Source organism: Elephas maximus, chromosome 17 (genome assembly GCF_024166365.1).
Source record: "Elephas maximus indicus isolate mEleMax1 chromosome 17, mEleMax1 primary haplotype, whole genome shotgun sequence".
Taxonomy (NCBI): Eukaryota; Metazoa; Chordata; class Mammalia; order Proboscidea; family Elephantidae; genus Elephas; species Elephas maximus.
This window is the reverse complement of record NC_064835.1, coordinates 11,822,431-11,835,444: the sequence shown is the minus strand read 5'-3', so window position 1 is coordinate 11,835,444 and position 13,014 is coordinate 11,822,431. Positions and strand designations below refer to the sequence as shown.

The window sequence follows — 13,014 nt, the reverse complement described above, 5'->3', positions numbered from 1 at the left end:
GGATCCCCTCAACTCATGAGAAGCTGAGGAAAGGAACCAGATGGGATTGGGTGGAATACCCTGGTGGCTTTGAGGGCTGCAGAGGTAGGGCAGTTCCTACTTGCATGCTGGGTACTTGAGGGGAATGCTTGGAGTATGAAGGAAGTACTGCATGGTTTCTCAAAGCCAGGCTCATCTCTTGTTCACCTGGGGTTGTAAATGCATGGGTGCATGTATACATGTGTGCATACCTGCACGCATACCTGTGTGCCTGTGTGTGTACACACACGCATACTTGAGTTTCTCAGCAGCCTGCCAGCCTTCCGTGGAGATGGATCCTGTGGTCCCTTGTTGAGATCTAAGGTTCTGAACCAGCTGGGGATGGAGAGCAGGTACAGGAGGAGTCTAACACCTGGCCCAGGGCCCTTTGACAACTGCTTTCCTTGTCTTTCAGCCCATGAGGCTCCCAGTCCCCTCTGAGTGCCACCCTGAAGGATGTCCCAGCTCTCCTCCACCCTGAAGCGCTACACAGAATCGGCCCGCTACACAGATGCCCCTTACGCCAAATCAGGCTACGGCACCTACACCCCCTCCACGTATGGGGCCAACCTCACTGCCTCCTTCCTGGAGAAGGAGAAGCTTGGTTTCAAGCCGGGCCCCCCCTCCAGCTTCCTCACCCGACCCCGAACCTATGGCCCCTCCTCCATCCTGGACTATGACCGGGGGCGCCCCCTACTGAGACCCGACATCGGGGGTAGTAAGCGGGCAGAGAGCCAGACACGGGGCACTGAGTGGGCTTCAGGGAGTGGACTCAGCGGGGGCAGTGGATTAACTTATGGAGTGACCAGCAACTCCCTCAGCTACATGCCTGTGAATGCTCGTGACCAGGGGATAAACCTGTCCCAGAAGAAATCAAACAGCCACTCAGACCTGGTCCGGGATTTCTCCAGCCTTCGGACCTCAGATAGCTACCGGATAGACCCAGGGAACTTGGGCCGGAGCCCCATGCTGGCCCGCACGCGCAAGGAGCTGTGTGCTCTGCAGGGCCTATACCAGGCAGCCAGCCGCTCCGAGTACCTGGCCGACTATCTGGAGAACTATGGTCGCAAGGGCAGTGCACCTCAGGTGCCCACCCAGGCTCCTCCCTCCCGAGTCCCTGAAGTCCTCAGCCCTACCTTCCGACCCAGTGGCCGCTATACTCTGTGGGAGAAGGCCAAGAGCCAGACCCCTGGGCCCAGCCGCTCCAGCTCCCCAGGGCGAGACACCATGGTGAGTTTACCCCTTGGGGACCCGGGTGATGGGCTTGGGAGGGAGCTACTGACGTAGAATAGCCAGGATGAAGAGAGGGCTCTCAGCGTGACTGATAAGCTACGGCAGAGGTCTGCTTCCCAACTCTCATGGCTGGGCTCCTGCGGCCCTAGCCGAGGCCAGTGAGGAGCATCACTTCAGTAGATCTGGTGCTCTCGTCGAGGAGGGGCTTTCCTGCTCTCCTGGGAAGCCCCTTCAGAACCTGTGTGCTCAGGCTGTTCAGCAACCCTCTCACGGAATGCTGAGCACCCCGACACACACTGCTATTCTTCCTCTTGCCTTTTCCACCCAACATGCCTGGGTTCCCTGCAAGCCCTGCCCCATCCTGGGCTAGATGCTGGGGCCCCCAGACCACCAGCGCTCCCTATGGCAAGAGAGGCCTCTCTGCTCTGGCTCCAGCTTTTATCCCCACCCTGGAGACCAGAGTTATCATTTGGACATAAGGCACCAGGGGATGAGGGGCTCTCTTCTAACCAGCACTGGCTGGTTCAGGACTGGGGTGTCTGGACAGCTCTTCTTACCCTGTGTCTTTAGAGAAAATAGTAGAGAAATTTTCGTGCAGACAATCCAATACCTCTATATTCCAGCCCTGCCTGGGCTGGAACAAGGAAGAGGCTCCCCTGAAGCCTGACCAAGGGCTGGCACAGCCTTACTCGCACATTGTCTTCTTTGTAGTTACCAGTGTACCCATTAGGTGGAGAGTGCCCAGAGGGTGAGAAAAAAATCACATGTTATCTGTTGATTGCTCACCTGTGCCTAGCATAGTGCGGAGCTCAGCTGACCTGCTGACTACATGGGATGGAGGGATGGGTGGATGGACGGATAGACAGATGGACAAACAAGCATATGGGCAGGAGGGTTGGGTGTTGTGTCTGCTCCATTACTTTACATACCCTTCCCCAATTCCTAGGGCATTTGCTTTTAGAGACAACAGCTGCGTGACAGCAGGAACTGCTGCTTAGGGGGCTTGTCCAAACGAAGTAGGGGTTCAGGATTGCAGGGCGGGGCAGGATCACAGACCTTGAAGCTTGTCATAATTAAAGGTCGGGAGAAGACAACTTTGATAGCATTACTTAAGAGAGCCTTGGCCTTGCTGGGCCACTTGTGAAATGTCATGGGAGATACAAAAGCTGGGGCCTCCCAGAACCTTCAGACAAGGCAGGGTTGGCGACACTGGAGGGTTAATGGAAAAGGAGTGGAAGAAGAGATATGTCATGCCAGAGCTGGCATGGGAGAGAAATCCGTGCTCTTGGAGGCACGTGTGCTCTGCTTGGGGTGGAGGATGCCATGTCTGGTGTTGTCCATCGGGGGTCCGTGGGGCCCTTTGCTCAGAAGCCAAAGGTTCTGGGTAGTAAGCAGTGTTCCCCAAAGTAGAGTCTGCAAGTTGCCTGCGTCAGAATCACCTGCACAGCTTAACAATCCAAGGACCTGGGCCCCACCCACACCCCTTGAATCAGACTCTAGAGATAACCAAAAAAACCAAACCCAGCGCCGTCGAGTCTATTCCAAGTCATAGCGACCCTATAGGACAGAGTAGAACTGCCCCATAGAGTTTCCACGGAGCACCTGGTGGATTCAAACTGCCGACCCTTTGGTTAGCAGCCATAGCACCTGACCACTACGCCTCCAGGGTTTCCTGACTCTAGGGATAGAGCCTGGGAATCTGCCCTTTTAACAAGCTCTTCAGGTGGTCTTGATACACACTAAGGTTTGAAAACCTCCTCTCTACAGACTAAGCTGCAGACCTATCCTTAGCCCCAATTGTTGAGGGGGGAGGTGGTTTTCTCCTTTACTGCTGGTCCGATTCCATAGAGATGGCCTCTGCCTCCTTTGCACAAACATATCCCACCCTCCCTAGAGTCTTCCATGGGGGACATCTGGCTCCACCTCTATCCCATTCCGGGCCAGGGTGAGGGCAGTCTTGCTGTCTTGAGAGGGCACTGCAGAGGAGTGACAGATGGCCCTGGGGCAAACTCAGCCTCAGGCAATTAACATCCCTCCCTCCTATCCAGAAGCAACTCACTGAACACTTAAGTGGCTAGTAAGGCCCCTGCCATTGAGCTAGTTTTCACCCTGAGCTTATGTTCAAGGAAAAACAGCCATGAGAGGGCTCTCAAGGCTCAACGAGGCCAGACTCTTCTTTAACCTCCCCACCTCTCTCCTCACCACGCCCACTCACTTTCTGGAGCTGGCTGCATCTTGCCAAGGTGGGAACAAGCCTGCTAAGGGGCCTGGACCATTTCTTTTTAAAATAGGATCCACTTTCTTTTCAAAATAGGATCCAGTTTCTTTTCACATCTCCATTTGGGATCCTTCCCTTCTTATTCATTCATTGATCGTGCTCAGCTCACTAACAGTGTGACCTCAGATACGCTCCTGAACTTCTGAACCTGTTTCCTAATGAGACGGAGGAGCCCTGGTGGTGCAGTGGTTAAAGCACTGGCCTGCTAACCAAAAGGGTCGCCGGTTCAAACCCACCAGCTGCTCTGTGGGAGAAAGACGTGGCAGGCTTCCAAACTCTCTGGGGCAGTTCTACCCTATCCTATAGTTTCACTATGAGTCAAGTGGACTTGAAGGCAGTGGGTTTTGTTTCGTTTTTTTTTTTTAAGAGAGCCGTAACAGTTGCCACTTCGTAGATTTTCGTGAGGAGTCAAAAGGCAATGTATGTGAAAGGGCCTGGCCCACCGTCAGCACCTGATAAGTGTTAGTTCTCCTGAACCCTTCCAGGTGCCGCAGGAGGCAAGAGATGTGTGAGCCAGGGTCCCTGCCCTTGGTGCATTCACAATCAATTTGGGGAAATAAGGTCTTAAGCAGCCGCAAGAGGAGGTCGCCCTGGGTGTTGTTAAATGTGATAGGGGTGAGAGAAGGGAGAGGCCGTCCGAGGCTGGGATGGGCTGCTTGTGACCATTGGAACCGTCTACCTCTTTAACCTTGCACATCTATCATCTGAGCTGTATTTCCTCGTCTATAAAAGGGAGTGATTGTGCCTGCCCTGCCCACCTCACAGGGATGTCGTGAGACTCAAAGCAAATAATACATGTGTATGAACCCAAAGCCAGTAAAAACTACGGAATAGTTAGTTTCAATTTAATAGAAAAAAGCAAACACTAGAAAAGGGGCATTTGGCAGGTCAGATCCAAGAGGTGGTAAGTGGGAGGGACAGAGGAGCAAAAGTGTGGCGTAATGGGGTCTGACTCCTCTGTGGTCCTTCAGGGCATCCTGGCTCAGGGGGCTCTCAGGGTAGCTGACTTGAACCGCAGCTGACACCCTTAATAAAGCGAGGTCCAAAGCAGGCTCCGACCAGGAGGTAGAGCAGTTCTAACCAGACTCCATTTCCCTCGTTAATACTAACAGCCAACATGAACTTGGAGTAACACAGACTCAGCTGAGCAGAGTAAAGAACTGGGGAAGGGGGCATGCATTCTAAATGCCCTCCCCCATGCTTGCATAAGCACCTACAAAACACCAGTGGTCTGTGAGGGGTGCAGCTCAGCACCAGGATAATGAAGGCTGCTCTGAGCCTCCACCTCCCGCTTAAAACCCAGACAGATGGGAGAGAAGGGACGTGATGATCCAGGACTGGTGGGAAAAAAGCTTTCGCTACTCTGTGGGGACTCTGAGCCAGCCCAGGTGGCTTGGACCCGCAGAGAGCCAGGAGCCCAAGTACCCAGCCCCCATCATCTCACCCCCTCCACCCCACCTCTCCTGTTCCCAGGGCCTATGGAAGGACAAGCTGTTCCCACTGAGCCCTGCCAGGGCTGTGTTTTAACCCCTACAATCCTCCTAAGCCTCCTCCGCTCCACCCTCTCCAGCTGCTCCCTCCCCGGCCCTGGCATTCTGCCTGCCGGCCTCAGCCCTGCCCCGCCCTGCCCAGGCCACCTCTCCTCGCCCCAGGATGAGCCAGGGGTTGGCCCAGGGCCCTCCAGAGTACAGTCACCAGGCTGGGCACCTGCTCCCACCCCTACACAGTCTGTTCCACTCCCTTGCCCTCTGCTCTGCGACCTGTTTCTAGGACCAAAGGGCCTGGGAGCCCAGAGTGGTGATGGTGGTGTTAGGTGCCATTGAGTCGGTTCCGACTCATAGCGACCCTACACACAACAGAACGAAACGCTGCCCAGAGCACCTGGGTCCTATTTGCCATTGGGGCTGCTGACTCATCTCCTCAGGCCTTGGGTTCCAGCTGTTTAGTGACAGGGAGATTATATAAGCTGAGGTCATGTGACTTTTCTGGGGTGGGACTTTGGACTTGAAAGCTGCCCTGCAGTGAGGGAGGGGGGTTACTCCAAAGAGCCTGAGCTGAGGACAGCAGAGGCTGCCTGAGAGCTCCTGGGTGAGAACTGTGACCTTCCTCTGCTGTCCCTTACCTTCTCTGTTTGTTCAGCCGTTGAATTGCATGTCTTGTTTGTCCAGCCTGGCAGCCTGAGACCCTGGGGCCTCTCCTCACCCAATCTGCCCTCCCCTCACTCAGCCATCTGATAAGAGGGAGCTTCCTGAGGGTTTGAACCTGAATTGACAGCATGGGAAGGTCACTCAGAGGAGACTTTCAGCCAGAGGGGTCCCATGGCTGGACCAGTACTAGCTGCTGAGAAGGAAAGGGCAGTCATAGTGGTTAGAGCCAGCACGACACTGATGTCTCCATCCTCTTGAAGACCGCCTGTGGGCTGTGGCCTGGCTGGTGGCCTCGGGGCTGCCTGACCCAGGCTCCAGTTCTCAATCAGTGCCCAGTTCCATCTTCCCTGGCACCTCCCCATCCCTCCCCCCCCCCCCCCCCGCAGGATGTCTTAATGAGTTAATGTCGTGCTGAGGCAGGGCTCAGCAAGGCAGAAGTTAATCCAAACCTGGAAGAATATTCCCTCCCCCTGGGGAACTGCCCCGCTCCACTGACCATAGGCTGCAGGAATGAACGTCATGTTCAGAACTCACAGCGGCACACGTGACCTCTTGTACCCTCTCACCTCAGTGGATGCGTAAAACTAGCACCCCTGGAAGGAAGGAAGTGTGTGGGCCTCTGGAATCCAGCTGGTTCAGACCAGACTGCCCTGGGGCTCAAAGGAGTACAGAGCTTTCCACCTCCCAGAGCCCCAGTAACTGTAACGTAGGGGAGCGGAGCTTCCTAACGCAGGTAGGGCAGACCGACCACCCCGCCCCAGGCACACTTGGGGCTGAAAGCCAGGAATCCACAAGCCCAGCCCTACCCCTCCACTCTTATCCCAGAATCCTGCCATCTGTCAATCAGTCTGTCCATTGGCAGTGGTAGCAGATGCTGCTGGGAGCAGGGCCGCTGGCCCTGAGGCATTTACCTGGGCATAGGCATCGTGGACAAACCCTGGACCAAACTGCCCACCAAGATCTCCAGGAAGTGGGATACTCTCAGGCCTGGCCCTCACAGAGCCAACCCTGACTTTGTTTATACTCTATCTTGTGCCAGGAAGGATTTGAGGTGAAGAAAATCACTCATCCGACAGGGGAGACATGCCAAGCCCAGTCTCTGGCTGCAAGAATCAGCCCAGCTCAGATTTGCTCCATGTACTGGAGGCACAGAGTCACAGAGCCAGAGCCAGATTTGGATCCCAAAAGTCTATAGCCTTTGTACCCATCCTGCTTCCAGAAACAGCAGTGGGGAGAAAGGGGCTCTAAGGGGCTTGGGTAGAGGAGAAACGAGCCACAGTTCTTTGCTGGCCATATCCTGCAGCAGTCAGACCTGCCTGACCAGACTGAGCCCTGTGTGAATTCTTTCCCTTCACCCTAGACTTCTCAAAGAGCTCCTGTGCAGGCGCTTTTCCCCTCTGGGCCTCCCTGCTTCCAGCAATCCCTCTAACCTTCTGCATCCCAGGAAGAGGGCAAAGAAGGGCTGGCGGAATGCTAACATGTCCTGGTGTGGGTGTACGCAGATCACTGGGTCTAAGTCACAGGGAGACCCCGAAATATTACAGTGGATAAGTGCCTGTCCCACCCCCTCCCCCTCCCAGCATGTCTGCTCAGCATGCAAAGCCAGACTTACGCCCCACCCTCTGAGGCTCAGGGGGCTTCCAGGATCCCAACAGAGCCTGGCCCTCTTTAGAGGAGATCAGCACCATTTATTAAGCACCCACTGAGGGAATTCACAGCTCTGCCCTTGAGGAGGTTTCCGTGGAATGGCACAATCCAGACAAGCCGCACACAATCTAAGAACATTTACAACGTCTCAGAAACACTTATAAAACAAAGATAAACACATTAAGATGAATTAATACGGTGTAAACTGATATGAGTCGACTCGACAGCACTGGGTGACTGGGAGCAGGCTGAGGCTGGGGTGTTTATTGCTGGGTGGGATTAATTAGAGGAGGCACTGTGGACAAGGTGAGCTTGAAGCAGAATCACAAGGTAGGGAACAGGAAGGGCATTCCAGAATTTCCTGGGTCTTGCTATAAGACAGGTGTCGGTTCAAAGCCCCACACTGTCATTTATTAGCTTCGTGGTCTTGGCAAGTCATTTGACTTCTCTGGGCTTAAGGATCTTCACTGAGAAAATAGAGGTAATAGGATGCCATTGTATTACTATGAAATTAACTGGGATAATACATATAAAGCACTTAGCTCAGTGCCTGGCATTTAATGGGTGCTTAAAGAGTGGCAATTTTGTTTTTTAAGTGAGAAATATCAAGTGCTAAAGCAGAGGAAAAGAGCAGGGATTCCCACTGAAGAGTGAGGGTGAGGAATCTGGAAGAAGCCTGGGGATGACCTTACAGACAGGGCCACCTGCGACTTTTGGACTGGGTTCAAGAGTCAAGTGCTCTAGTTGTTTCAGGGCAGAAGAGTAATGTGATCAAACGGGTACAAGAGAGCAAATATTGCCACAGTGTAGCACTAGCTTGGAATGGGCGTGGCCGGAAGGAGGGAAACCCTGAGAAGAAGGCTGTTACAGTTTGTCCAGGGTCCAGGTTTGGTCCAAGTATGGGCGAGGGCAGTGACTGTGGAGATGGCCGCTCCTGACAGTCACCAAGTAGAATGCCCTGTGCCTCTTGCCCCCAGCCCCTCCTCCCACCACCACTGCTGCTGCACATGGGGCTGCCTCCCTGCTCCCCTCTCACATCACCAAGTTGCTGTTTTGTGGGTGGCCTAGGGTCCAGCCCATACAGGTGTCCCAGACGGCTCCCCACGTGGCTGTGGTCATGCGTGCGCACGTGTGCATGTGGGTATGAGCATGACGAGGACAGAAGGAGCCCACGGATGAGTAACAACAGCACACTGCAACGGCTCAGAGTATTTTTAAATGCTAAAAATACTGGCTAAAAATAGCCAGCAAGCGCCAAACAAGATACTTTCTCTAAGGCAGATTCCTGTGGGCAGATAGGTGAAGAGGCCAGGGCATCAGAAATAAAGCTCAAAGACCCCCTGGTCCTCAAGCATTGCTGCCATTAGGCACAGAGTAGTACACTAACCCCAGGCCAGCTGACAAGCACCTGTTTGCTCACCGTTCTGTTACTTTCTCCTACCTCCCAAAAAATGAGTCAAAATATGAGATTCCATGAGAGATGGAGTTGGGTAATTGGTTAGAAAAGGCCAAAAAAATGTTCTTTCCTGAGGCCAAAAGGAGCGATGACCTCTTGGACCTTATAAAATACGAGCGTTGGCTCTAGATAAAAGGGGGTTAAGGTACCGGTGCCAAACTAGGGCTGGGGGGAGGAGCAGTTTAGATCCAGGGCCATGGAAATGATCTTCACCTGGGCCGGTCAACGCCCTCGGACCTTGTGGATGTTGAGCTTCAAAAGGGTCTGAGGACCCCCTGAACGCTATACGAAAGTTTGCACGTACGTGCAGTTTTCCCTGAAGAGAGCACCGACCCTTCATCAGCCCTCAAAAGTTAGGTACTGCCTGCTGCCCTGGAGGACTCTCACCCGGGTGACACTCGCTCTTGGGGATGCTTCCTCTGCGGGCCCCAAAGATAATTCTCCAGAGTTCCAACCCTTAGCTGGTTCCGGACTCGGTGCTCGGGTCTTGCCTCTCGGGGCCTGCAGCTCTTGGCGGAGGGCTGACCTGGCCGAGGGTCAGCGGGTCGTGGGCGGGCCGGGGGGGACGGGCCGGGGGAGGGGGAGGACGGGCCGGGGGTGGGGGAGGACGGGCCGGGGGAGGGGGAGGACGGGCCGGGGGAGGGGGAGGACGGGCCGGGGGTGGGGGAGGACGGGCCGGGGGTGGGGGAGGACGGGCCGGGGGAGGGGGAGGACGGGCCGGGGGAGGGGGAGGACGGGCCGGGGGAGGGGGAGGACGGGCCGGGGGAGGGGGAGGACGGGCCGGGGGAGGGGGAGGACGGGCCGGGGGTGGGGGAGGACGGGCCGGGGGAGGGGGAGGACGGGCCGGGGGAGGGGGAGGACGGGCCGGGGGAGGGGGAGGACGGGCCGGGGGGGGGGGAGCCGCCGGGGGTGGGGGGGCGGGGCAGGCCGGGCAGCCTTGTTCGGGCCCCGCCTCTGGCGCTGACGTCACGCGGCTGGAGCCGCCCCGGGGCCGCCAGTCGCCGGGGCGCGAGAGCCGGGTGCCGGGGCCGTTGGCAGCGCGCGCCGGGGAGGTTGAGGCGGGTGGGTCTCGCGAGGCCGGGGGAGCGCGCGCTCGCGCCCCTGTAGCGGTTTACCGCCGGGCGCCGGGCGCAGTGTCCTGTGTGGCCTGGACGGCTTTGGCGTCCGGGCGGTGGAGCCGCGCGGGTCACCCCGTGCCCCCTTAGCCAACGTTAAGTGTGGGGCCGAGCCCGCCGCCCGCTCCCCAGCATGCGCACCTCGTACACCGTGACCCTGCCCGAGGAGCCCCCCGCCGCCCCCTTTCCCGCCCTCGCCAAGGAGCTGCGGCCGCGCTCCCCTCTCTCCCCCTCCCTGCTGCTATCCACCTTCGTGGGGCTGCTGCTCAACAAAGCCAAGGTACGCGGGACCCTTTTCCGGGACCCCCACGCCGGACCCGGGAACCCGCCTCCTCCCCGGGACGCTTCCCCCACCCGCCCTCCACGCGCCCCTCGGCTCGGGTTGGATTCCTCAGCCCCCACCCCTCCCTTTCCCAGGGTCTCCCGGCAAGGAATGCCCCCTCCCCAGGTGATCCCACGCTTACTCGCGGCCCCCTCCCCTTGTTGAGGTCCCAGCCCCTGAGTCCCTGGAGTACCTCTTCCCTTCCTCCCCCTTCCGCGACCCCGGCACCAGGGGGCTCTCCATTCCCAGCACCTATCAGGACAGGTGCAAGAAAGCGTAACCTTGACTAATTCTCCGTGTGTGAGGGGACGGGCACCACGCCGGACTCTGCGGGTGTGACTCCTCCAAGGCCAAAACCCAGCAGGAAAGGCTGGTCAGAAAGGGGCAGCCTCCCCTCTCACTGCTCCCACCGAAGGGCTCAGGGGGTTGGTAACAAGGGTCCCTTGACCCTGTAAAGGGCAGAGGAGTTGCAGACAGGTGAAAAAGGGCAATTTCCCTTTTCTTTCTGCCCCTCTCTAGTTCTGCTTAGTGGACAATGGATCCTTCAAATGAAGTGGCCATCCCAGAGTAATGGTGGGGCTACAAGCTGGGTAGTGCCCCCTTGGGGAAGGGAGAAGGGGCTACAGCTTGACAGGTCTTATGTAACAGGCACCAGTTCCCGTGTTGGCAGTGCGTGCACTGCCCCGTGCCAGGGCCACACCAGGCTCCTTGGCTGCAGCCAGGACTCATGGCTGACCCTCACGGCACAGGTGAAGTAAGCAGGAAACCCCTTTACTGGGGCCTTAAGCGCGAAGGCACAAACCGCAGTCAACCTTTCTTATGGCCCTTAAGCCCAGATGTTGCCTCTGCATTAGCTCGGAGAGGGCTCTTTGCAAGCCCCCTGCTTCTTGAATGGAAGGTGAATGCTGTTTACTGATAAAGAGGTGACATCTACTCTCTAGAACAGTGATTGCTGTTAAGTCAAAATTAGGTTTGCTGGTGGCTTAATTTTAAGGAGGTTCTTGGTCAAAACTTTCTCAACTCTTCACACATGAGCTCCATCCTAACAGCTGGAGTCATTTCCTTCTCTCCCAGTGTGAGCCTGGCTGGGCAGGGCCTTGCTCACCTTCTCCGGTTCTAGCTCCTCTCTGTCAGCCCTGAGGTAGGACTGTTTTTCCCCCATAAGAAAGGTCACTCCAGAGACATTTTGTTCCTCTCTGGAATGGAAAGTGCAGACTTTCCCTGGAGCCCCTGATTTCCTATTCATGGCAGAATATCTGCCTGGGCATGAAGCAGCCCTACTCTCCCAGCCCCCATTCCCACCCCCTGCCTCCTGTTATCCAATGCCCTTTTACAGAGAACACTTAAAAATTGGCAAGTGGTTTTGAGCTCAAGAAATTTTAGACAAAGGCACGACCCTCACTCTGAACAAAAACTAACAAAGGGTCCTCGCAATTCCCTAGAGGAGCCTCCCCATCTTCCCACTTCCAGGTGGATAAAAGTGTTAGATTCTCAGGAATAGTAACCCTGAGTGATGATGACATGTGCTTCTTGACCCTCACTCTGCCAGGGTGTCAACATCTTTTTAAGATGTGCCTCAGTAGAACGATGACACCAGTTTCCCCATCCCCCCACCCTAATTAGCGCTACTGTCTCAGCTGAGGGTCCTGTTTGGTGGACACTAACATGGTCACCAGTAGAAGAATGCTTTGTTTCTCCAGTCTGTTTAGACAAATGTCGTGTGAAGTACAGGGGGTAAGAACTAATAAAGCAGTGCCAAAAGTAGGTATAAGACGGGGTCTGTTGTGAGCAGGCTGCGACGTTTAGTTTTGCACGGGCGACAAGGAGACATTTGCAGTGTTTGCTGGACCTTGTGAGGGTCCTTCACCCACCAGGTCTACCTGACAATGCTGGTAAGGTCTCTGTCCCAGGGAATTATCCCTATGGTGGCTCTCTTACTAGAACATCAGGGTTTAGACTGTCAGGAAGGTAAGATTCAAAATTTGTGTTTGGCACCATATATTGCCAGCCCTGGCAGAGTCTTCAAGGGTGCTTATACCCCACCTGCTGCCAGTAGGCTTTCTCTCAAGCTGCAGGTTTAAACTAGGGTGCTTTTCCGGGTATGTTTTCTTCCCCACCTGTTCGTATTAGGCCTGGTACCTGGTAAGGGAAGGGATCCTCTTATGGGGTCAGCAAAGGAATTCTCAAGAAAGCCCTCCCTGAACCTGCTTCTCCCCGCTCCCCTCCCTAGCGCTGACAACCTCATGGGCTCAGAGCTGCTGACAGCCTCATAGGCTGTCAGCACACGGCATGAGTAATTTTAGCTGAGTTATTTCAGGCTCCTGTTCTGATCAGGGTTGAGCTGGCCCTACGCATGCCCCAGCCAGTGTTGCTCCAGAGTTGCCTGCTCCTAGGTCCCCTCCCTGAGAGAAACGGTGGCAGGCTCATGTGCAAACTGCTTCTTTAACCTTTTGAATCCTAAGATTATCTGACTCCTTAGAGGTATGCCCTGGATTAGTCAAGAGACCTTAACAAAGAGTGCCCAGAGTCCTCGGCCTAGCACCTTTTCTATCTCCAACCCCCTCACCAGCTTCCACAATAGGGACAAGAGCAAGAGTGGCACCTTCAGGAGGTGGAGTTTACCTCTGCTTGGACACAGTCTGCCATCACAATGGTTCGCAGCCAGTGGCCAGTCAGGATGTTGAAACAAGGGCATCTAGAACTGTTCATTTGGGTTCAAACCCCTGCTGGGAATTTGGGTTTCTAACAAGTTCCCAGGTCGTTGTACATAAGAATCACCTGGGGGTCTTGTTAAAATG

The 13,014-nt window shown here is 55.7% G+C and overlaps 1 protein-coding gene across 5 annotated transcripts in view; it reads left to right on the top strand.

Moving 5' to 3' along the window:
• The window catches only part of USP2 (ubiquitin specific peptidase 2), a 59,875-nt gene that overhangs the window by 41,173 nt on the left and 5,688 nt on the right, over window positions 1-13,014 (top strand). For 4 of the 5 annotated variants that reach the window (XM_049856743.1, XM_049856742.1, XM_049856744.1 and 1 more), the window contains one exon: window positions 434-1,248. In XM_049856743.1, the coding sequence (XP_049712700.1) occupies window positions 475-1,248 (774 nt within the window). In that variant the 5' untranslated portion in view covers window positions 434-474. Of the gene's footprint in view, window positions 1-433; window positions 1,249-9,791; window positions 10,175-13,014 lie in introns of those variants that run through there. The other variant, XM_049856746.1, reaches the window with a different exon arrangement.